General features: G+C 42.9%; 1 protein-coding gene across 2 annotated transcripts in view; it reads right to left on the bottom strand.

The window, feature by feature from the left end:
• Window positions 1–231: 231 nt before the first annotated feature.
• NVL (nuclear VCP like) overlaps window positions 232–26,440 on the bottom strand; it is a 76,206-nt gene continuing 49,997 nt past the window's right edge. For both annotated transcript variants that reach the window (XM_038394168.2, XM_043511710.1), the window contains exons 20-23: window positions 15,843–15,919; window positions 10,886–10,974; window positions 6,268–6,338; window positions 232–1,361 (exon numbers count right to left, since the gene is read on the bottom strand). In XM_038394168.2, coding sequence (XP_038250096.1) covers window positions 1,317–1,361; window positions 6,268–6,338; window positions 10,886–10,974; window positions 15,843–15,919 — 282 coding nt within the window. In that variant the 3' untranslated portion in view covers window positions 232–1,316. The remainder of the gene's footprint in view (window positions 1,362–6,267; window positions 6,339–10,885; window positions 10,975–15,842; window positions 15,920–26,440) is intronic.

The following is a 26,440-nucleotide window of genomic DNA, read 5'->3' as shown; positions in this document are numbered from 1 at the left end:
AGCAGTCAGCTTTCTGGATTACAGCTTCACTGCAGGAGCACAGCAAATAGTTTAGCTCAGCCTAGAAAAGAAAGGCTTATAAAACACAACTCTTATCTCCCTGGAGTGTTTAAAAACCAAACATTGCAGCACCAAGAACCCAACCTGATTATCAGGAAAAATGAAACTGACTATGCTGATGTAATGTGCAAGCGAAGGAATATGAAAAGATCAAAGAGCAGTTTGATAAGATGGCTTTTTTAAAAATTTGCTTTAATAAGCTAAGATCCTCTTAGAAACATACTGTAAACACATATGGGAAAGTTCTTTAAACGATACATATTTTTGAGAAAACTATTGAGATAATTTCAGCTGAGACATCTTGCTTGGCCCATATTATAGGAATGAGAAAATTCTACCTCAGAGGATTTGTCAGAATATGCTAAATTAAGAGTGATTCAAAATCATTAACAGAGATAGTAACAATAAGGCATAATATCTTCCATTTTACACTTCTATTTCTGATGTTACAAATTTCACCTCTCCTTGTTAAGAGGTACATGAACCCAGCTTGTTAGAGGATTTGAGACCGTAAAATTATTGCTCTTTTAAGGTGGAGCCTTCCTCCCACGCACTATAGCAGGGGGCTGCAGACTTCCATTTCTTAAATCCTTTGCATGAACCTGTAAAATTAACCATCTTTCAGTCCGAGGAGTTCCTTTTAATAAGATGAAAGGGAGGTTCTCAAGGGTTCTCAGTTATGATGGCACACACCCATCAAAACAGATTAGACCCAAATTTGGGAAGGGGGGGGTTAAAAATGATGCAATAGCATATGGCTCAACATCTTCTCAGCCCACTTACCTAGTTCTCTCCTCACAGAATGCAATTCTCTGAATAACAGAGCTCATCTTCTGAGAAGGTGCACTTTTCATGTACAACTGAAAATGAATTGTTTGAAAAGTCTAAGGTTTTGAAGGGATGTTCATTATAGCTTCTCTGCCTGTTAAATAGTTCATGGGTTAACAGAGCACTGAATTTTAGAAATTGTTCTTCTATGCCTAAAAGCGTAGGCATAGAAGGGTTGGTGATAAGCAGAACTAGAAAGTCTCGATCTTACATTTTACTCTGTTTAACAATCCCAACTTAACCATTGTCAGAGTGGTAATTAAAACATGGCAGATATCTACAGATGCAGCACTTAGTAAAAAGTCAAATGAATCCATGGTCAACTTCTGTTCCAGCTGTGTTTGAGGAGATAAAATTCTAAGAGATCAGATGCTACCATTATGAGCCTCTTCAGAATGACGGTCTCTTTTAGGAGTTGGCCAACTTTATCATTTGCTCAGCGACTGACGAAGCTCTTCATACATTGCTTGATCCTAACAATGCCAAGTTAGGTGGGGAAAAAGAAAAGATACTTCAGCACAGCAAGAATGCATGCAATGTTTAAAGGTGACTTTACACACATTTTCCACTAGGAAAACAAACAGAAATGATCTCTGTGCCTGGTGGCTAATATTTGGCTAAAATATTTACAAAAGAAAAACCAATTGGAGGCTAAAGAGGATCTCTTTTATGGGATTCGCTTAAGACAAGTCACCAACAATCTGTAATTATTAACAGAAGACTCTGTGTTAGCAGAGTTCTTGTATAAGAAGTATAAGACACTGCCATGCTTGTCTGAGACCTTGTCTATGCACAGAACTGCACTGGTTTAAATTTAAAGGTGTGATTTTGAAACCATTTAGTTAAACGTGCAAAGCCCTGTGCAGATAGTGTCTTATTCTGGTTTAAGAGCAATTTATTTTGGTTTAGTTTATGCCTATTCCCAATCCTAAACTGGAATGACAGAGACCATGCACACAGGATTTTGCCCTGGTTTAACGAAATCTGATTTAAATTACAGTTTAATTAGCTAATAATCTCTTTCATATAGACTGCTCCTATTCCTGATCTTCTTCCACAAGATGTTGCAGGATGGGGTGATGCAGCTAATGTCTATATTATTTGCCAGATCAAACTTATCTGGCTGAGTGGGAGCAGCAGCTGGAATGTGGTGAGGCATGAATGTTCAAAATGCATGTTTGTACTCCAAAACACCTTCACCACCAGAGAACAGGTGCCCTAAAATGTGAACAATTCAGCAGTTGTTTTATTGCATTATGTAACTCTGCTACAGCGTCACTTCACATTATCTTTGGTTGCACAGGAACTAGCTAAAACAATCCCATTCCAGTCTTTACCAGTGTAATAAATAGGCAATTGTCCTACATGCTGTTTGGTCAAATATGTACTTCTCCAACCACTTGAATTCTTGCCTTTGGAGAGCACTTCTCAGAGCTTCTGCAGCATAGAAAATGTTTAGATAAAGACAACAGAAAGCACAGCAGAAAATTTCTTCTTGCCTGAATCTCTTGTGCTGGCCCATTCCTCACACTAAAAGGAAAGGGAGCATTCACACAGATACTCTTTTCAGAGGATTTGTTGGCTAACAGCCCAAGTGAACTTCAGGAAGGAACAAAGCTATCAGATAAAAATTCTACACACCCAGGCTAGAAACAGAACTTTTTTTTTTTAATTAGCATTACCATTTCCAATAAATTTCCCAGTTTTCTGCTGCAAGAATGGGACTCCTACTGCCATCGTGCCATGTTAAAGAGGGTTTTCTGATTTACAAACTGACCTTCAGCCTAATTCAGCTATTTTAAGTTTATCCTCTTAGTGTATATAGAAAATATTTTATTTTCAACTAGTATGATTTAAAGGTTGAAGTCTAAACCATAATTAAGCAGTGGTTAGTGTCACTATTGTTCCATTAGGAGCAGGAGAAACAGCTCAGATCTGGCAAAGCTTTCCAAATAAAACGTAAAAAGTCAATGCATTTTTGGGGGGTAAAAGTTGGCTTTCTTTGGAACATTGTACTGGAAGGCAGGGTAGGGTGATTTTAATCAATCAAAGAGATTTAAATCAACAAGCAGGAAACCTGGATTTAAATAATAAATTTTAATCTTGTTTTACATTTGTACTTCTGAGTTATTTTCTAAAAAAGATTGATTCTCCCTGGTTGGTAACCATTAAAATATGTTAATTTGAAACTAAAAAATAGACTTTATACTAGAGTTGGTAATTTTTTTTTATAACCAGGAGGATACACTACATTTGCATACATTCATTCGAGCAATTATGTAGCTTAACACACATTTATTCAGATTCTTAATTTTCACATTTTTATTGTTAGAAAGTGGTGAATTATGCATTTCTGATTTACTTTATTAATTTTTTTTTACTCCAATTTGTGTCAAACCCTACTTGGAGAAAAATTGGAATTCAATTAAAAATTCAAATAGAACTGTAAAATTGTGGTTTTATTAGTTAGATGGAACTACTTTGTGCTGAATACAAACAAAAAGCAAGTCTATCAAAACATGTTTTAGATTTAATGTGAATTGATTATTATAAAAAGGAAGCAATGACTAGGCCTCCTAGGTGTTATGGTAATATAAATAAATAAATAATTATTTGTAGTTAGTGAATTGAAGTGATTGTTTCTGGTCACCATTGTCTTCACGATTTTAGAACTAGTAGTTTTTAGAACCCATCCTCTCCCACCTAATAGATTTAAAGTGGAAAACAAGCTTTCCCTGTTTTTTCTACTCTCAATCAGTTTCTTACTTTGAATTAGGTAGTCATTGAACTGAATTAGTGGGATAAACTGAAATGAAGAAAATACTCTTCTGCACGTGTAGAAATATTTACCACTATCAAAAGTTGGTTTAGCCTTTCAACAAACTCTGGTTCCAGGTACTTAGTCAGCGACTTCCACCAGTTCAGTGGTATGACTTTCTTTAAAATTCAGCAACAAATAGGTATTGCTTGAATATTATTTTTTATTTAATTTAAATGACTTTAATGCATTATAGTAAGTGTAGGTCTTAACATAGGTTATCATAATTTCAAATTTAATTTTAAATACGTTTTTGCAAAAGGTAAAATCTATTCAACTAAAAAAATAGATTTAAACAAAAAAATCATTTTTTATTTTTAAAAAAGGGATTTTTTTTTAATCCACCTTGCTGGAAGGAAGGGCAAGTATAATGAGTGAGACCAAACTGATCCCATCTCCTCCATTGCCTTCTGCTCACAGATCCAGACTGGTCCTGAATCCTCTTTGGCCAGAAACAGAGTAAAAGCAGGCTGGGCAGAAACTGGTAGAGAGAGCAGCTTTAAGCAGGACTGAGGAGAGCAGCCTCGTTTACTGAGCTGAGGAAGGAAAGAGTGCTGGAGCAGGAAGTGAGGCAAAAGTAGAGGGAATGGAGAAGAGTAAACTTTAGCTCCCACATTTAAAAACCCTGGGATAAAGAGTACTGTGTACAAGGGTTAATAATCTGTTAAATCTCCTGTTAAAGTACTATTTGCAGTCTAAAATAATGACTAACTCAGTTCTGATATGCCAGGTGCATCCAGTGGCCAAGTACAAAGTCAGTTCTGCCATTCTCTAAACGCTGTTTAGACAGATGTTCCCATTCTGCATTAGGATGAAACCTAGGACCCTTTCAAATTTTTTTTTCCCCACAAAAAATGAGCATGCGCAACAGAGCGACAGATTGATTCCAGTCCCTCTCCCCAGAATAGCCAACAGCCAGTTGTTTAGGGCACTTACCTGGGATGTGAGAGATCCAAGTCCCAGCTTAATGAATATTTAATTATTTATACAAAGTAAAACAGCACCAATAGGAGAGACTGAGGGAGAATCAGAGAAGGGACTTGGAACCTGGGTCTCCCACATTCCAAGTGATGCCCTAACCAATAGGGCTATTCTGAGGCAGGTGTGTCTCTGGAACCAGAAACTTTATGGGAAGGTTTCTTAGGTCCAGGATGAAAGTTTCATCAAAGCTGATACATTCTTGTGAAATGTCTTGGTTTTGATGCCTCAGTATTTTCTAGCACAAAAAATGTTTAGTCAAAAAATTCCTAACCAGCTGTAATGAAATAAGGCTGGTCTACATGAACACTTAGTTCATAGCAAGCAACCTGCACAAGCTTGCCATGCAACTCCCCTGTTTCAAAAGCATGAGGATTCAGAACACGTCATTTTAGCCTAGGCAGGGTAACTGCAGTTACTGGTCTTATTCTTACAAGTACCAATCTTTTAAAGTCTTACTCAAGCCATTTACTTTCATATTATCCTGCATCAAGGAGTTCCACAGTTTAATACATATATTGACTACTGAAATTCATAGCTGAAAATAATGACATTTTTTCTTTGAGATAATATCCACTAGTAAAGGGATATTAGTGACCATGAGGTTAAGAATATTTATCTAATCATTTTAAACCAAGCACATTTTGAGTTTGAAGAAAGTAGAAGAACGGGCTAATTTATTTTTAGCTCACATTCATACTGTAGTGAAAGTGATTTCAATGCTTCATGACTAAAGTCCATAAAGCCAGAAGACATGTGGAACCTTTCCAAGCCAGCAGATGTGGAACCTTTCCATGAGAGGGGCCCTAAAGCAATAAAGGCACTATCTAAATTCCAAATAATTATCCTCTGGTCACACTGCATGAAATGAATGTTGAGAAGTAACGATAGTAAATACTCAACAAATTTACCTGCCATGCATCAAAAAGAGAATGGTTCATGATTTGACCTTCCAAACATATGATCAAATTAGATGTTGACTTATAAAAGCATAAAAAGGCTGATAATCAGGAAGAAAAAAAGAAATTGTTTTTTCTTATTACAGCTTCTTATCTTAAGAAGATGTTATCTTTACATATTAAGCTGTATTGAGCTTTTTTTTTTTCTTCATTAAGTAGGTGCATGCATGGTGGAAGCAAAGCATAATGCAGCCACAATACTGTGGTCTGTGATCTCATCAGATCTCTCAAGCTTAACAGTATTTTTAGAGTCAGTTCTTGGATTGGAAACTTCCTTGAAAAATCCAGGATGGTGCAGAAAATGATGTTAAAGAGGTATACTTCCCTAAGCCAGTACTGAACTCCCTCATCACTGTGGTACTGAAAGGGCAGTAATCTTTCTGGATGAGACTTAAAACAGAAAACTTAAATGCTTGAGTTCATTTATGAAAACTGCCATGGGATCTTTTAGAGTGTTAACCCAGATGTCCTGAACAGATTCAAACAAACACAGTAAATATATTCTGACTTCAGTTCTTCTCACCAGTTTCCAGTGACTATAGAATTCTTCACTTCCTATCCTCAACTTGCTTTGTGTGATGTTAAACAATATTCACTGACCCCCAATTTTATAGCTTCTCTTACCTTTCTTGATATAGATGATTTCACTTTCTTAAATGCTTCTTCAAAGTATTTTCGGCTAATCTTGATTTCTCCTTAAAAAGAACACCATACAATGGACTTAATGTCTATGATTTACCCCCAATTCAGTATATAAAAAACACACCCACATACTGCTTTCCAAATAACTTCCAGACTGCCATTAGAGAAAATATCTCAAGTCTTTGCATTTCACTAACTGCTTTGTCTATTCTGCGCAACTGGCTGAGGTCTGAGCCACAGGCTTGATGAACTCCTGAATTTCAGTATCATGTCTAACACAGACTCTGTGATCTTGAGCAAGTCCCTTTCCCTCTGGACATCAGTTACACCATCTGCAAAATGGGGATAATACCCACTTACCTCACTGGGTTGTTTCTAGGTATCACTGTTCGCAACTACAGATTAAGGGCTTGATTTTCAAAGTAACTGTAGCTCCCATCAAATTTATCTAGAATTCAAGGTGCTCAACACTTCCAAAAACAAACAACAAGTGAGCCCTGGTCTACAGCTAAAATTTAAGTCATCCTAGCTACCTGACTCCTGGGTGTGAAAACAAGTACTCCTTTTCTTTTTGCTTCATACCCTAGAGACACATAGTTAAGCTGATCTAAATCCCAGTATACACACCATTAGGTTGCTGGAAGAATTTTTTCTTCAAACTGAGCTACAGCCTTTCGAGGAGATGGATTAACTGTACTGAGGGACAAAACCCTTCCGTTGCTCTAGCAAGCATCTATGCTATAGGAGCACAGCTGCAGTGCCTTAGCTGTGCCACTATAGCCTCCATAGTGTGGATATGCCCTGACTTGCTAAAGATCAAACAGAAAATCTATGACGGGACTAGCTTCAGAAGTAAGGGCTCCTTATTTTCAGTCCTACGCTTTCTTCAGATTACATATTATACACACATTGGGGTTTTTTTTTTTTTACATTTAGAAAAAAAACTTTCAACAACATCCCAAGTATTCTACACAACCCCCAGGCAGTTCAGCTCACCCCAGCACCATATTTACGTTGTTTGGCACTCTATAGAACCCAGGCAACTGCTTACCCATGTCATCACCCACCCAAACTTGCATAATCTGTATGCATATCAGACCGTTTCTTTTTCCAGCACTTCCATTCAGAAATTACATGAATAAATCATTAGACTTGATGAGTCTTGAACACAGCCTTTGAGATAACAGGTCTACTGGGAAACTGAATTTCATTCCAAACGAATGGAAAAGAAGTGTGCATTGTTCAGTTCTCACTAGGAAACAGCTTATAATGTATGTGGATTTAATAGACTACAGGATCAAATCGGTACATAGATTTAGTATCTATCTATCATGCACATAGGTAAGCTTCACATCAGATGTGCTGAATGTAGCAGAATGTGCGTTTTTAAAAAACTTTGGTGATTGCTTTATATGTATTTCATTAAGACACTTTCAGCTTCACTATCTTGCACTACCACTTTTCATGCTGTACTTTTTTTTTTTGGGTAAAACAGAGGACTTGAACATCTAGTCCTGTCAATCCAGGACTTCTCATGAACATAGTTAACCACTGTGGGTTTATTTAATGTAAGTCAGTAAAAATGTTGGGTAAAACTATAGCCACCACTAGAGCAAGATTCCACACAGATGGGGCTCAGGTAACAATGATTTCTCTTCCAGAAAGGTAAAGTAAAATCTAGCTCAGCATTCCTCCACCTCATCCTCTCTTTTATACCACACAGATAAACATCTGGAAACTCCCTGTGACTGACTCAGAGTGTGTCATGGGGAACACACTGAATTATTGAGAGATTTGTAAGCATTTCACGCTAAATTAATTCTAAGCCATGTCAGGTCCACAAGTCCAACAAGGAATAGTATAAACGTCTCCAATTTACTGTGTTATTGTGACCTAAATATTTACTTCAGTGTTTTCAACAGTTCAATAGGCCAGTATTCCCTTTTAATGGGTTTCAGTATCTATCAAGACTATCTTAAGGACAGCAGCAGGAGCATTTGATAGGCACCTATAATAGCTTTAAAAAAATAAGTAAAATGCTAGAAATAAATAGATCATCAGATTAATATCTTAAAAGGTTGTCAACTAAGGTTTTCAACACTAGAAACTGATATTTTTACTTTGAACTGGAGAAATCACCTTTAGGGCCTCACCTACATTAATTAAAAAAAAAAATTTCCACTTACTAACTGCACTGCATTATAGCAATAGTGGGATTTTTAAAATCCCCTAATGTAGACAAAGCATCTGAGGGAGAGGAGAGTATTCCTGTTCCCATGGCCCATTTAATTCATGGTCTTTATGCAGAGACTCCCAAAGGAGCCAATCATCATGGTGGTCCCTGGACAATGTGGACACTTGTCTGCTAAGAAGGGCAATAAAAATCAGATTCATTTAATAAAATCCACGAAAATAGCACTTGGACAGCAATGACTTTTGGTCCCTAATTGATCCAGAATGGAGTCATACCTGTTACCTGGATATGGTAGGCCACACATCAGATAGCAGCTCAGTTATCTGTATGTGCTCAATAGTCTGCCAGAGCTCCAAGTTTGATCTGACTGCTTTCTCTAACTAATAAAGCTTGGAAGAGGCACTGAACCTATAACAACAGCCTGGCCTCCTGTACAATTCCTGGATCAGAGAAACACTTGAGTAAACCTGAGGTCCAGCAAAAACTACCTACATCTAGCAGACATATAACAGATGGCAGATGCACTGTTTGATGCATGCCCTTGTCTACAATCAGACATAAAGAGAGGCCTAAATCCAAAACTGGGAAAACAAGAGAAAATACTTTAATGCAAATAATAAAAATGGTAATAGAGTACAATACTGGCTAGACACACCAGTTAGGACAGTGGCCCAACTGTGCTGTACAAAAACATAGTAAAAGACTTTCTTCACCCTGATGATTTTAGAATCTAAGGAAAGTTACAATGGTCTAAGCCAGGGGTCAGCAACCTTTGAGAAGTGGTGTGCCAAGTCTTCATTTATTTATTGTAATTTAAGGTTTTGCGTGCCAGTAATACATTTTACATTTACAGGGGCCGGCGGCCGGAACCCCAGACCAGTAGCGGGCTCAGCCCACTGCCAGTGTGGGGTTCCGGCCGCTGGCCCCTGCCAGCCGGGGTCCCAGTCACCAGCCCCGCTCAGCCCGCTGCCGACCCGGGGTTCCGTCCATCCAGGCCAGCAGTGGGCTGAGTGGGGCTGGCAGCTGGGACCCCAAACTGGCAGCAGGCTGAGCCACTAAAAATCAGATTGTGTGCCGCCTTTGGCACGCGTGCCACAGGTTGCCAACCCATGCTGTAAGCTAAGGCATGAATTTAAACTGATATAGTTATACTGGTACAAGCCCTCCCATGCAGACATTCTTATTTCAGTATAAGAGGCCTTTTTGGGGTTTATCTTAAAGTCACTTGGGGAGGGACTTAAGGAGTTTAGTAATGACTAATCCGAGATTGTCTTTAGAACTCAAGAACAAAAAAGGTAAACCAGGACAGTATAATTTTGTTTTTAACTTTTAAAAAATGTATGTTTTCCCACCGTCATCATTAAGCAGTTGAAGGTCCCAATAGAGCCTACTATATTTTTATACTACTCATCACTATGGTATCTGACCCACATTCAAACAATTATCTAATCTTGCATGTAAACTCCATGGGAAATATACCATCCTTGATCTGATAGGTACTGGAGAATTATAGGTACTGGAGAATTATTGCACAGCAAGAGGGGAGGAAAAAAAACTTTTTTAAAATAGGAAAATGTGATTTTAAAACCACAAAAAATGGTAGAGGGACTTATGGGCAGGTGCAGTATTTGGAACAACTTAACTCACTGTTGAAAAAGACCAGTATTCCAATTGACAGTGTCCCTTTAGTGACAGCTCTTCTATTTGTATTCTGAAAAATCTAAACTTTTATTTGGCCAGAACCAGTGAGAGATGAAAGGTGTTCTGCTCCTCATGTCAATTTTATTTGAGAGCACACAGCATGTCAGAATTGGGTTTTGCACAGAGGAAGGTTAAAACACATATCCATTCCCTGGGAAAAGCATAGTAATAAAAAATATTTTCCTGAGCCCAAAAAAGACACTCATCTTCTCCCAAGATCAAACGATTTCTGGCCCAAATATTCACAATTACATGTGTGCCATTTACATGTGAAAGCACCACATCTGCTCTCTCAAAATGGATAATCCTGCATGCAAGGGACCAGACAATTTCACAAAGTACCTTAGACAGATTGATTACAATAAATATTTGAAAATTAGGCCTGCAACTCCATGCCCAAATTTGAATTTCTAATACTAAAGTTTTTAAGCAAAAGCCCAGTTTCTAATAAATTTAACTTCAGCATCTTTACTGGAAATCCATACTCGTACACCTATTTTATTCACCACAATCTCTTAAAAGCAATGCCTCCTAAGGGTTATGTTTATATCGTTTCTCAACAGAAACCTTCCCCCCTAGGTTTGGTTGGCCAGTATCCTCCAAGAGTTCAAGCAGATTATGTTTATGACTTTTAACTAGTTTAACTACTTTCACCACTTAATCATCTTCCCACTGTTCCATTTAGACTTTATATGCTTGTCTTACCTTCCTTGCTCTTGCCATTCTTTAGGGCCATTTCCTGTCTCAAGGCACAAACTGAAGCTTCACGCATTAGAGCGGAAAGATCTGCCCCCCTAGAGACAGATACAAATAGAATGGATCATTTTAGGATACATTTCTATCCATCATCTCTATTTGTGATGACATACATACAGCCAGGAGAATGCAAAAGATGCAGAGATAGTAGAACCGTTGGTGAAAGGTAAGTATAAAAAGTTTATTTGTTTAAAAAAATGCTGGTTATAAAAAGCATCAGAAATCAAGTGGTGATCAAGGTGAGTTTAAAGATCTACTTCTTCTCAGTAATTTACACAACTTGGGGTTGAGAATGCAGAAAATAGAGAATTTGGTACAAAGGTTATATATGCTTCACAAAAAACAGTAGTTGAGTTAGATTCACTCAGAGGATCCTATATCACTTGGAAAATTATAAACTACAGTGCATTTGATCCTGAATAAACTTGACACAGAGACAAGAGGAGGGAACAGCTGGATTATTGATTCTTCACTGAAATGTGCACTCCTGAGACCCATCTAATGCATCCAGAGTAGGTATTTCAGACATTAACTTTGGCTCTGATTTTATTTTGTAGACAAGAACCAAGTACAGCAGCCATTCCTAGCTTTTTTTTAAGTCAGAGTTGCATCTCACAATGGATTGGCACCTGGACATTCCATATCTTCATGCAACTGTCCTATGTCACCTTTGCTTCCTCATCTGCCATATCTCCTTTTACTCTTTCCCTTCCTCCTATTACCTCGTTTATTCTTCTGAGGGCTGTGATAAATGAAGGAGGGAATAGCTCCCTTATATGGACACCCAGCCAGCCAGTTAGCTATAAAATCCCTGTTAGTAGCTGTTCTCTACTTGTTTTACCTGTAGAGGGTTAAAAAAGTCTACAGGTAAAGGAAGGGAGAGGGCACCTGACCAAAAGAGCCAATGGGAAGGCCAGAACTTTTTAAAATTGGGAAAAAAAACTTTCCCTTTGTGTCTGTTGTTCTCTGGGGAAGAGGGGAATAGGGCAGCAGTTATGCTGTGAGAAGCTGAAGGCCAGGTATGAAAATCATCAGAATTATACTAGAAATTGCTTTGGAAACCCAGATATGCAAGTAGATCAGAAATGTCTAGAAAGATGCGATTAGGTTTATTTCTTTTATTTTGTAAGGCTTGTTGACTCCTCTGTGCTAATCCCAGATGCTTTTGTTTTGCTTGTAACCTTTATGCTGAACCTCAAGAGAGCTATCTTGATACTTAATTTTTGTAATTTTTGTTTCTTTTTAAGATCTAGCAAAATGCCTAAGTTCCAAATGCATTTCCCTTCTTTTTGGGTTTAATACAATTTACCTATTTTAAGAACAGGAATGGATTTGTGTGTCCCTAAGAGGTTTGTGCATATGTTGTTTAATTAGCTGGTGACAACAGCTTTTTTTTCCTCAGTTTTTCCCGGGAAAAGGGGGTGAAAGGGCTTGACAGTACACCACAGGAAGAAATTCCCATGTTTTCCTTCCTGGGTTCTCAAAAGGGGGGGTTTCTTTTTGCACTTGGGTGGTGGCAGCGTCTACCCATCCAAGGTCAGAGAGAAGCTGTGACCTTGGGAGTTTAATACCAGCCTGGAGTGGCCAGTATTAATTTTTAAAATCCTTGCGGGCCCCCACCTTCTGCACTCGAAGTGCCAGAGTGGGGAATCAGCATTGACATGGGCTTGTACTCTTCACTTTGCTCTCTCCCCAGGCTTCACCTCCTCTTCTCTATTTTATTTTCCACCAGCTGAGCCTGGCAGGCCACCAGGTGCTTTGAGTTATATCTTTTAACCCCACTGGAATTACCAAGCACTTTTTTCTGCAGGGCTACTTGTTATCATGGATAAAAGAGGAGACAAAGCAAGCAGTCTGAGAATGGGCAAGTCTGGTCATAGTCCTATCCAAGGGAACATACTTCACCCACAGCTTCGGGAACACTGAACTATTGCCCTCTTAAGGCTCCATGTTCACAAGTAGTGATTAGATCAGTCTTTAACAGCTGGAAACAAAGTTCTATAAATTATTCACAAATCAGTAGACTAGTACATGGCATATAAGTCATACAAAACTAAGTCTTCAATACCTTTGGCTCAAGCAAACAAATATATTTAAGGAGTTATTTAATCACTAGATAAGCCATTTAAAGAAGAGTTAGCAAGAACCAGTAGGTCTGTACCAACTTTGTTTTACATTTATTTAAATCAAATGCAGGGGATATTGAAATTTTATTTGCTTAATATTTATAACTGTTTTGCAGATCTAGCAATGAGAACTTCAAATACCTGTATACATGGACTGAACTACTCTCCAGTTCATTGCACATTCTTTAATTACCTTCAGAGCCTCTGCCAAAATACTTTTTTGCAACTTCTGACGTAGTCACAGCATATATCCTTACACTTCATTCACTCAGAGAAACTATATTCCCCTTCCTCCTCAATGGAGGAGCACATCAACACTGCCATCTGCTGCGTGCATCTTAACATTTGCTACCCTCTCTCTACTTGGATGGTAAAGGGGTTCCTGCATTTGAAGCGTAGACTGAAAAAGACTCAAAGACGGTGAACTGAATTCACTATCATGAAGTGGAGAAAAGAGCAGTGGAAAGGAGCTACATCATTCAAATGTATAACAAAAGAAAGTCCAACCAGCAGTTCAAAAGTTCCTCTTTCTAGTCAACTCAGAGTTAAACTTGGTCCCCCTAAGTCAGTTTAAGTGGCTGAAAAAGGCAGTAACTTATCACCTACCCATTCCCTGTCTCTTTCAGAGAAGTTGGGGTTAGAGGATAGCAGAGAGGAGGGTAACGCTGCACAAACCTCTTTCCTCCTTCTCACCATGCTGCCAAAAGGTTGTGGAAAGGGGCAGTGCAGTGGAGACCTTCTCCTCTGCAGAAGGTTTTGGAGGGAACAGAAAAGACATCACTCCTTCTCTATTCAGGCAGTGAGACAGAGTGGAGCTTCAGATTAACTCAGACACCTACTAGCCAGAGGCTGTCCTGTCACCACAAGATAAGTCCAGGGACAGCAGCCTGCCTTTGTTAGAAATTCTAGGTGATCACGCCCCCAGCTCCTTACCAACAGCTGGGACCAGGAAAAGTGGGAGCCTGTGTTCATTTAAAGTATTGTCAAAGAACCTTGCTTGTGGGGGCTATTACAGACTGGGGGTATGTCTGGGCCTAAACTGGGAAACACATGTTGTTTTGTGACCTCCATTTTGTTTTTGTGAATGCCATTTTGTGATAATAATCATTGCGACTTTCACTTGGCAATGCAATTTCCAGATTGGATTAAGACACCCACATGGGGTTGAAAACCATTCTAATCCTGACAAGGTCAGTGTATCCTGGACACAGTGTCCTCATGCTATGGTGGGGGACACCACCACATGCAAGTGGACCAGACTAAGGAGATGGAAGCTAGGAAGGGCTGCCTGGCCTAGGGCCACTAACCAGCCCTCAGACTAACAGGGGGAGGAGGGAGATGAGATCAGAGCAGGAGGACCGTGTTATTTTCCAAAGATCCGTAACTCTCAAGTGCTTTCAAAAGTAAAAGTATCTGTTGTAAAGAAACTCTTTTGTTGGGTAGGAAATTGGTACATCAATTTTTCCATAACCACCTCCCTTTAAAAACAAAAACCATTCATCTACAGCTGGACTTAAATAATTAAACTCCTCCCTTGCTAAGCCTGTGTTCCTTACTTTAATGCCATAGTGTCCCAGAAGGGTTTCATTAGATTCCTGAGCTCCCACAGCCAGGTGGGCTCTCGTGGAGAACATGTCTAAGCAAAATGGGCTCAGAAGGCTGTGAAACCAGTTCTGCAGGCTCAAGCACCTGGATTGCTGGGTTCCACTGTGCAAGAAAGGTGTCAGACATGAAGTCTGCACTAGGGAGTGTGCCTGAGAGACCAGAGCTAAGAACAGTGATCAGTCAGGACCCAGAAGAAGGGGGCTTAGAAGTACATGGGCCAGGGATTGGAATTGATTTATAGCAGTCCATCCAGAGGGGGAGATTGGGCTAAGTTGTAACAGGAGCACCCAGCACCCTCATCTTTTACTTATAAATACACATCCATCTTATAGAGTTAGCTTTACTGCTAGAAAGGATCTGGTAAGTTTCTCAGCCCTGAACTTTCGTCCAGGATCTCATCATCTCACATCTTGAATACTGCAATATCTTGAATACTGCAAATACTGGCTTTGACAAATGCAGTCTTGCCACTCAGATATCCATTCACAATGCTGCTGCTGAGATGACTTTTCTATCTTGTCACTTTGACCACATCACCCCTCTCCACACATCCTTCCATTGATTCCCCCTTCTCTATTGCATCCAACATAAACTACGTCTTCACTTTCAAGGCCTTTAACGAACTATCCCCGCTCTACCCATCATCTCTCATTCACTTGAGACTGTGATGCCAGCTTTCTTTTCCCAACTGTTAAATTTTCAAACAAGCACTGTTGCGTGTTCTCCAATGTTGCCCCTCATGCTTCAATGGAGCCATTCTGTGAACTAACTCAGAGAACAAGCTATGTGTACCAGTTTTGCCTACCAACTTTTACCACCTTTAACTGTGGATCCAGTTTAGAGACAGGTTTCACATTTCGTATCTGTGGTTAAGTGTAAACATCACAGAAATAGAGACAAGACAAAGAAAAAAGAACACAGTGGCCGTTCCTAAGCTACGGTAGTGTCAGGCACCACCAGACTATTGTGCAGGAAGAGGAAACCTGTACCATCTACAACGTCTTAGTAAATCCCTAGAAAAACTTCAAGTGTAAGTGACGAGAACAGAGGGAAAGGTGTTTGAACCCTGAGAGTCAGCAAGTCCAACGTTCCTGTTAATAATAATGTAAAACACATTAACATGAGTAAAACATTTCTCACTGCAGGCATTAGAGTTAAAAATAGAAGACACTCACGTATAACAATCACAACGCTGATCATAAGCAATTTCTTCAAGGTTTACATCAACATCCAAAGGGGGTCGGGTACCATCCTAAGGAGTTGGGGGTGATGGGAGAAGGAAAGAAATGGTATTTTTTTAGAAATAAGAAACCTCCAAAGTGACTATCACACAAAGATCATGTGATCAGGCTGTACAATTTCCTGATTAGTGGGGGATTAGTACACCTCAGAAACAGACAAGAAAGACCAGGTCTGCAGAACCATTTGACACTGAATTGATTCAGAAAACGTTGCTGAATTCAGTGCTGATGCTAGGTGAGTCAAGTTCAGCATTACCCTTACAGAGAGGAGGACTGTCCAATTATGCTGTTCATAATTCAAAAAGAAATGTTGAAAAATTGGAGAGGATTCAGAGAAAAGCTACAGGAATACAGGATGGGAAAACATGATTTATAGGGAAAAACTCAAGGAGCTCAATCTATTTATCTGATCGTAGAGAAGGTTAAGGGGTAACTTGATCACAGTCTACAAGAATGTGGGCCACAGAAATTTGATAATTGGAGTGCTCTTCAATCTAGCAAACAAAAATATATAACAAGATCCAGTGGCTGAAAGTTGAAGCTAGACAAATTCAGACTGAAAATAAGGTGCAAATTTTTAAAAGTAAGGGTAATTAATCACTGAAACAATTTACCAAGGGTTGTACTGGAGTCATCATCACTGGAAATACTTAAAGATTCCCTGCCCCCCACCATATATGCTGTATTTCAAACAGGAATTAATTCAAGGAAATTAAGCAGGAAGTCAGAGATAATCACAGTTGTTTCCTTTGGTCTTGGATTAACGTAAAGCAGGGGGAGCAAACTACAGCCCACGGGCTGCGTCTGGCCTGTCAGACATTTTAATCCAGCCCTGGAGCTCCCACCAGGGAGTGGGGTCGAGGGCTTGCCCCACTCCATGCATGCTGTGGCTCTGCGTAGCTGTCAGAAGCAGCAGCATGTGCCTCCTCCAGCACCTATGCTTAGGGGCAGCCAGGGGGCTCCACACACTGCCCCTGCCCCAAGCGGCATCCCCACAGCTCCCATTGGCTGGTAACCATGGCCAATGGGAGCTGCAGGGGCAGCACCTGCGGACAGGGCAGTGTGCAGAGCCACCTGGCCATGCCTCCACATAGGAGCCAGAGGGAGAACAAGCTGCTGCTTCTGGGAGCTGCTTGAGGTAAGCGTCACCCAGAGCCTGCACCCGACCTCCTCCTGCACTCCAACCTCCTGCCCCAGCCCTGATCCCCCTCCCATCTTCCAAACCCCTAAATCCCAGCCTGGAGCACCCTCTTGCACCCCAAACTCCTCATACCCAGCCCCACCCCACAGCATGGCCCCCAATCCCTTGCCCCAGCCCAGAGCCCCCTCCCACACCCTGAACTCCTCATCCCCAGCCCTACCCCAGAGGCTGCACCCCCCAGCCAGAACCCTGACCCCCCCACACTCCAACCCCCAATTTTGTGAGCATTCATGGCCCACCATACAATTTCCATACCCAGATGTGGCCTTCAGGCCAAAAAGTTTGCCCACCCCGATCTAAAGTGTTACAGGACTATGTCTCTACTTCTTCTTCTCCTTTATACAGATATTCTTAAAGCACGGTGTAAGGTCAACAATGTTAGTTAGCAAAACGTTTTCCAGCTTTATTTAAGAAAAAAATTTTCTGTGGAAGAGGTAGACTGAAATCAAATAATGGAGAAACATATGCAGCATAGTTATAGCCATGTTGGTCCCAGGATATTAGAGAGACAAGGTGGGTGAGGTAATATCTTTTACTGGACCATTTTCTGCTGGTGAGAAAGACAAGCTTTTGAGCCACACAGACCTCTTCTGCAGGCCTGGGAAAGGTATTCCCAGTGTCACAGCTAAACGAAAGGTGGAACAGATTGTTTAGCATAAGTAGCACATATTCTAAGAAACCATTCAAGGTAGAGTAGCCTGTTAACAGCTCTGCAGTCCTAAGACAAGAGGTGGTTAGTGGGTTTCAGATTGTTGTAACAAGCCATATGTCCAGTGTCTCTATTCTGAATACCTGCACAACGCTTTCAAAAAAATGAGCCTCGGAGCTTAAGTTCGTAACTCTGCTAGATGCTAAAAATCACAGACTGAACAGACACACTGGATTTATGGCAAGATTGCTGTACCAGCTTGAATTTGTACTCTTACCCATTGTGCCATGTGCATCTGAACTAGACTGTAAACTCATTAGAGATGACACCTGTCTTATGTTTTATACAATATTGAGCACAATATCAATGCTCAAACAAGGGTCCATGTATCCACGCTTTTCAGGTTTATGTATTCAGAATGTATGACTGAATTCTTTGCAATGTGCTGAAAAAACATCTTATCCCCTATTTTAACATGTAATATTTTCCACTCTCCATGGCTACATAATTCAGCATGGAACACTAAAACCTAGGAGTGAGATTACTCAATAGATATTTTATATTTGCTTGTAAACCAAATTGTTTTCTGTGAAGTCTCTCTCTCAGAAGGTCCATCTTCATGCAATATAACCAGCAGTTGAACATTTAAAGAAGAAAAACCCCAGTGGTCTTACAGTACAGGAGAGTCATAATTGGAACAGCCTTACTTTCATATTATGATGTTTTTCTCAGCAGGTAAATTTTGGACAATTCAATTTTCAGAAGTGGTTACATTTATGCTTGACCTTTCATCTGAAGAATCCCATCTACACTCAATATCACCACTGAAATGCAGCTACTTATGCCAGTGGTTCTCAACCAGAGGTACATGTACCCCTGGGGGTGCACAGAGGTCTTCCAGGGGGTGACATCAACTCATCTAGACATTTGCCTAGTTTTACAACAGGCTACATAAAAAGCACTAGCGAAGTCAGTAAAAACTAAAATTTCATACAATGACTTGTTTATACAGCTCTACATACTATATACTAAAATGCAAGTACAATATTTATATTCCAATTGATTTATTTTATACTTATATGGTAAAAATAAGGAAGTAAGCAATGTTTCACTAACAGTGTGCTGTGACACTTTCGTATTTTTATGTCTGATTTTATAAGCAAGTACTTTTTAAGTGAGGTGAAACTTGGGGGTACGCAAGACAAATCAGACTCCTGAAAGAGGTACAGTAGACTGGAAAGATTGAGAGCTACTGACCTGTTCTACATGCAGAATAGTACATGGAAGAAGAAGTTTTGAACAGAGACCCTAGGGACAAGCTTCCATTCACATGACAAGTACTATGGGATCTTTACAGTGAACTGCATGGCCCTCAAGTTAGTTACTTCGGAAGATTGAAGGGCAGAGTTGACCATGGTGAGGTCTGAACCTATGGCTGAACTTGATTAGCTTTTCAAAATCATCCTCTCATTTTCATTAGGTTTTGGTATAGAGAATTAGTAGAAATTTCCAAGCAATCTCCAAGTCCAATAAGCATCAACTTTGCATTAGAACTCCACAGCTGTATCCTAGCTTCCTGCTTCCTGGATTGGCAGGAGTTGCGCTTGATAACAAGATGTTGCATTCAGTCCTCCAAATGGCATAAGGGCTGGAACATTTTGCATCACTTCAGAACTCTTCCTCCCAATTGCTTCAGGCAAGCTCTTCAGCTGGTGGCTAAAAGTGTTTAGATGGAAAGTGTGTACTGTGTGTGGGAGAAGATAGCAAGGGGCTTCTTAGAGCTCTAGTAGTGAAACACAACCCCACCCTCCACCCCAGAAAAGGGATGGGTGAGAGCCACCCACTCAAAAACACATACCTCTATCCTGAATGTGTCTTGTATTCGGGTATAACAAGTTTGAACACATGCATATAAAAAAAGTAGCTTGATCACGCAGATACTTTAAATATAATCTTCAAAAGGTTTGTGTCCTTTTTTGTTTATGATGCAAAAAAAAGGCCTGAAAGGGTATGTCTCCCATAACCTTCCTACATAGTATCACCTTTACCTGGAGAGGGTGTGTTGTTGTTTCTTTACATTAGAAATACAGGTCTTTATCTAGTTTTGAAGACTTTATGGTGACTGGAAAACTATTGCAATGATTTTAGGCTACAAGTCAGTCACGGATGCTATGATTTTACAACACGTCCATGACTTCCTGAAAATTATAATTCAGCCCCACGCGGCAGGGCTAGGGCTCTCAGGGAAGGGACTTTTAGTCAGACTGTTTAAAACTTGTATCTACCGAAACATATTGAACTCCAATGCCTAACACACGCTTAGGAATATTTTTAAAAAGATTCAACACTCCCTTCTTCCATCATTTAAAGAGTTAGAGTAGCTCAAGACTTCTCCAAGATCCCCATAAATTCTCTAGCTGAATTGGGTGGGGAGGGCAAGAGGGGAGGAGATAAAGCCCAACCACAAAACATTTTCTTCCTCCAAAAAGCTTTTTGGGTCTTCTTTGTATACCACAAAACAACAACAAAAAATGGCAGAAGCCCAATTTTTAGGAGATACTTAACTTTAAAAAGATACTTTAAAAAGAAATTAAAATTACAACAACTCCATCCCCCATGTGTCCTCAAAACTGACTCGTTAAAAAAAACAAACAAACAAAAAAAACCCCCCAAAGAACAGTCCCCTCTATGGCTTCAGAGCCAATAACTGACAAGGTAACTAGGTTGTTTCAGGTAGGCTGAGTAAATGGAGAGAGGCTTATTTCTACAATGCTATCATACAAAAACAACGCGTGAGAAATATATTTGAAGCAAGTCAGAGTCCTAATGAGAGTCTGACTCTTGCATGAGTCATGACAGAAGCAGACATGTTCCAATCTCTCTCTACATTTTACCTTCCATTATGAGATTTATTAATAGCCCACATACATTCAACCATAACACTGCCTACAATTTCAAGGGAGTTTGTGTTTTTTTTCCTTTTTAAATCCTCTTTCACGGTTTCCTCCACGTCATTCATGGAGTCTTTAAAGTCCCATCCCTTCTTTAGATACAAGCCTCAGCCAATTTTTCAATTCAAGGAAATTTTACGGGATTCTTTCAGAGCCATCAACACACTAGTCCCTTAGTAAAAGGAAGAGGTGCTTTTGAACAATTCAAAACACTCTTCATATCTTATTACTGAGACAATATTGTTATGCTGTACTCTTTACCTAGGAGAGAGAAACACACTGCAGCAGGAACAGAATCCAGGGCTCATGCTTGGCAGAGTAAGCCACTACCCACAGATGGAAACCACAATTAAAAAAAAAATTTTTTTTTTTTTTTTCACATCTACTTCTTCCTGCAGCCCCAGCACACCCAAGTCTCCTATTGATCCCAATGGGAATTACATACATATAAATAACTACTGCTGAATAAGGTCTATAGCTGGAATTTGTGTGCAAAGTTTTATAATTCCACCATCAAACACGTTGGTGTGACAAAGATAGCAGGCCCAACAGATATACAAAAGCATTGCATGCACATTCTTATGAAGGAATGAATCCCATTAATTTGTCCTAATTGTAAACATAACATGGGAACAAGCATTTTCAGTTTTTGATCATCTATTATTGTTGGTCCATATCAACCTTAATCACTAAGTTAAAAAAAAAAGTTGGGTGCTTCTTTTAATGACTCTTTATTAGCAGTTATTTTAATGTTTTGTCATATTGGGCCCTGCACTTCTTCTGTGATTGTAGTTTGTATAATATTATTCCACACAACTCCAAAAAGAGACAGTTACCTTTTTCTGTAACTGGTGTTCTTCGAGATGTGTTGTTCATGTCTATTCCGCAGTAGGTGTGCGTGCTCGCCACGTGCAGTGGTGCCAGAAGTTTTTCCCCTAGCAGTACCTGTAGACAGAGCACCGCTGCGCCCCCTGGAGTGGCACCTCCATGGCCCGGTGTAAGAGGAGCTGCGTGCTCCCCCCACCCTCGGTTCCTTCTTGCTGGACAACTCCGACAGAGTGGAAGGAAGGCGGGATGTGGAATAGACATGAGCAACACATCTCGAAGAACACCAGTTATGGAAAAAGGTAACTGTCTTTTCTTCGAGTGATTGCTCATGTGTTTCCACAGTAAACGATTCCAAGCTATATCTGTTGGAGGTGAGGAGGAGTTCACAGATTCCCAGGACGGAGTACAGCCCTACCGAACCTGGCATCGTTGCTGGTTTGGGAGACAATCGCATAGTGCGAGGTGAACGTGTGAACAGAGGACCAGGCAGTGGCCCTACAGATGTCCTGAATTGGGACGTGGGCCATGAAGGCAACTGACGAGGCCTGTGCTCGTGTCGCCTTCACAGTCGGTGGCGTGGGAACTCCTGCCAGATCGCAACAGGTGCGGATGAATGACGTGATCCAGCGAGAGAGACGCTGGATGGAGATCAATCGCTCCTTCATGTGCTCAGCCGAAGCAATAAACAGTTGCAAAGACTTCCTGAACGGCTTAGTCCATTCCAGGTAGAAAGCCAGCGCCCTACACACATCGAGCGCGTGGATGAGGTGTTCTTCATTGGATGCATGAGGCTTGGGGCAGAGGACAGGTAGGAAGATGTCCTGGCCCACGTGAAAGGCGGAGACCACTTTAGGGAGGAATGCGGGGTGTGGGCGGAGCTGGACTTTATCCTTGTGAAAAGCCGTGTACCGGGGTCCAGAGGTCAGAGCCCTGAGCTCCAATACCTGCCTGACAGATGTGATGGAAACCAGGAAGGCCACTTTCCATGAAAGACGAGACCAGGAGCACGTGGCCAGAGGCTCGAAGGGGGGTCCCGTGAGACAGGACAACACCAAGTTCAGATCCCACTGTGGGACAGGGAACCTAGCATATGGGAAAAGACGGTCCAATCCCTTGAGGAACCATCTAGTCAAAGTATAGGAGAACACCGTACGACCTTGCACTGGCAGATGGAAGTCCAATATGGCCGCCAGGTGCACCCTGACCAAGCAGGGGGCCAGGCCCTGGGTCCTAAGGCGGAGGAGGTAATCCAGGATAAGCTGAATTGGGGCGGCCGTCGGGGAAACACACTGCTCAACAGCCCACCTGGAGAACCTGGACCACTTTGCCAAGTAGGCTCAGCTTGTGGACGGCCGCCGACTTTCCAGGAGGACACATTGGACCCCTTCTGAACACGTCCGCTCCTCCCCGCCCAGCCATTGAGCGGCCATGCTGTGAGGTAGAAAGCCTCTAAGTTTGGGTGGAAGAGACGGCCTCGGTTCTGGGAGAGCAAGTCTGGGCAGAGAGGCAACGGCTGCGACAGGGTCACCACTAGGCTCATCAGGGTCCCGTACCAATGCTGCTGGGGCCAAGCCGGGGTGATTAAAATGACCCATGACTTGTCTAACTTCACTTTCTCTAGGATCTTGCTGATGAGGGGAAACAGGGGGAAGGCATAGAGAAGCTGGCCTGACCACGGCAGGAGAAAGGCATCTGAGATAGCACCCCATCCCAAACCCCCTCTGGAGCAGAACCGGGGGCAACGCTTGTTCTGCCTTGTTGCGAACAGGTCCACCTGGGGAATTCCCCACACTCGGAAGGTCTGGTGAACCACCTCTGAGTGGAGAGACCACTCGTGCTGAGAGGAGAAATCTCTGCTCAAATGATCAGCCCATGTGTTGCGGGCTCCTGGCAGATGGAAGGCCCTCAGGGAGATATCGTGGGCTATACAGAAGTCCCACATCCTGAGGGCTTCTTGGCAGAGGGCCGAGGACCGGGTCCCGCCTTGCCTGTTGCTGTAAAATATGGAGGTCGTGTTGTCTGTGAGAACCCTGATTATCTTGCCCTGTAAGTGTGAGTGGAAAGCCACACATGCCAGGCGTACCGCCCTGAGCTCCCTGACATTTATATGGAGGGACAACTCTGTGGTCGACCACAGCCCTTGGGTTTGAACTGTCCCCATATGGGCCCCGCAACCCAGGTCCGATGCATCGGACACTAGCTCCAGTGACGGGGCCGAGTTCTGGAAGGGGACCCCTTGGAGCCTGTTGCTCGGGGAGGACCACCACCATAGGAAGGTGATCACTGGGTCGGGCATGGTGAGGACTTTGTCCATACTGTCCTGGGCCTGGGAGAAAACTGTGAGGCCAACCAAAGTTGGAGGGGCCTCATTTGGAGTCTGGTGTGGTGTACTACATACACGCACGCCGACATGTGACCCAGGAGCTGTACGCACACCTTGGCCGTTGTCAGGGGGAATTTCGAGACCGAGGCGATTAGCCCTTTCAGGTCTCGAACCTGCCCGGCAGGAGGGAGGCTGTGGCGGTCGAGGCGTCCAGGAGCGCCCCAATGAACTCTATGCGCTGGACTTGAACTAATGTTGACTTGGCCTTTTTTACCAACAGACCCAGGTTGGCACAAGCAGACAGAAGGAGCGCCACGTAGTCCCGCACCTGCGACCAGGAGCTGCTCTTGACCAGCCAGTCGTCCAGGTAGGGGAAGATCTGGACCCCCCGGCGCCTGAGGTAGGCCGCCATCACCGACATACACTTTGTGAACACCCTGGGGGCAGTGGATAGGCCAAACGGAAGGACAATGAACTGATAGTGGTTCTTCCCCACTAGGAACCGGAGGAAGCATCTGTGCCCCTCGAATACATGAATATGGAAATATGCATCCTGCAGGCCCAGGGCCACGTACCAATCGCCGGGGTCCAGAGAGGGTATAATAGAGGCCAGGGAGACAATGCGGAACTTGAGCTTGACCATGAACTGGTTCAGGTCCTACAGATCCAGGATAGGCCTGAGACCCCCTTTTGCCTTGGGGATAAGGAAATAACGGGAGTATTGCCCTTGAACTCCCCAGGCACCATTTCCACAGCTCCCAGACTGAGGACCCGGCCCACCTCCTGCTCTAAACAGGTCCACATGTGATGGGTCCCCCAGACCAGCGAGGAATGGGGGGTGGTTGGGCGGGGGCGAGACAAACTGCAGCATGTAGCCCCGAGAGATGGTGTTGAAGACCCATTGGTCTGAGGTTAGTCGCGACCATTCAGAGAGGAAAATACACAAGCAATTGTGGAAGGGAAGCTTTATTGAATGGGGAGTCCCCTTGGGAGTTGCCCGGGTACCCCCTGCACCCCCCCATCAAAAATGCCTTTTTCCCCGCCTACTTGCCCTTAGAGGGCCCAGGTTGCGGGGCAGGACGTGACCGCCATTGAGGGTGCCGCTTCTGATCCTTAGACCTGTTACAGGCGGGCTCATATCTAGGCTGAGAAGCCTGGGCAGGGGCCTGCTGCGGCTTGAACTTGGCTTTGGCCAGCAGTACGTAAAGACCCAGGGTCTGCAAGATTGTGCGGGAATCTTTCATGCCATGCAGCCTGGCGTCCATTTGTGCTGCGAACATGGCCTTGCCATCAAACGGGAGATCCTGCATAATTGACCGGGACTCTGTGGATAACCCAGACAGCAGGAGCCAGGATGCCCTCCTCATGGATACTGCCGAGGCCATGGATTGAGCAGCCGTGTCCGCCGCATCCGCCACCGCCTATAGGGCAGCTTTGGCAGCAGCCACACCCTCCTCCAGCAGCGCCTTGAACTTTCTTTCTTTCTCGCTCTGGGAGGGAAACCTCGAATTTTGGTAGTGAGCCCCACAAGTTAAATTCGTATCTGCTCAGGAGAGCTTGGTGGTTAGTCACCCGCAGCTGGAACATTGAAGATGAATACAGCTTCCATCCGAAAGAGTCCAGTCTCCTTGAATCTTTAATTTTGGGCATGGGAGCTGGTTGGCCCTGTCTCTCTCTCTGTAGTTGACAGATTTGATCACCAGGGAGTTGGGCACCGGGTGGGTGTAAAGGTATTCATGCTCTTCGGCAGGTACAAAATATTTGCGCTCTGCCTTCTTTGAAATGGGGGCCAGGGAAGCTGGCGTTTGCCATAAGGCATTCAAAATGTTTGCCACCACCTCATGGAGGGGCAAAGCCACCCTTCCCGGCACCAGGGAGGACAGGACATTAAAAAGGAAGTCTGAGGGCCCCTCCATCTCCTCTGCTTGGAGGTTAAGGCTCGATGCTACCCTTTCTCAGGAGCTCCTGGTGTGCTCTGAAGTCCTCCTGCGGGACAGAGGGGCTACAACTGTGTCATCCGGAGCCAGGGAGGAGGCCGGCATGGAGCTCCGAGTGTCTGCCGGCACTGGAGGGTCCACCCCTTGGTCGGACTCCGGGCGTGGCCCCGAGGACATATGTCCCACCGATGTATCTCCCGGGGCCCTAGAGAGCAAGGCCGAAGGCGCCTCTGAAGCTCCGGTTACAGAGCGAGCTCCCACCTGGGGCTGCGTTGAAGGTCACGGTGCCCACTGGTACCACTGCCCTTGCCATGGAGTCCCGTGCCACTGCCTTGCTGCGGCACTGGCAGCACCAGCTGGCCAGCTTGACTAGGCTGACCCAAGGAGGGGCGGCTGCAAGCGCAAGTCAGGCTGACAAGTGACCCGGCGCTATCTCAGGAGGAACGGCGGAGCCTGGAATGACAGCGTCCACGGGACCGCGACCCCGATGCAGAGGAGTGGTACCACTCAGAGCTGCTGCTCTGTAATCTGCTCCAATGCGCGGACCTTTGACGGCGCGGTGCTGGTGATCTACGCCTCTAGCTGCAGGGGCAGTGTCTCAGTGGGGAGCGAGAGCAGGAGTCTGACCGGGAGTGGTGACAGC

This window comes from Dermochelys coriacea, chromosome 3, assembly GCF_009764565.3.
Source record: "Dermochelys coriacea isolate rDerCor1 chromosome 3, rDerCor1.pri.v4, whole genome shotgun sequence".
Lineage (NCBI taxonomy): Eukaryota > Metazoa > Chordata > Testudines > Dermochelyidae > Dermochelys > Dermochelys coriacea.
Note: the sequence above shows the minus strand (reverse complement) of the source record. Positions and strands in the feature narration are given on the sequence as shown.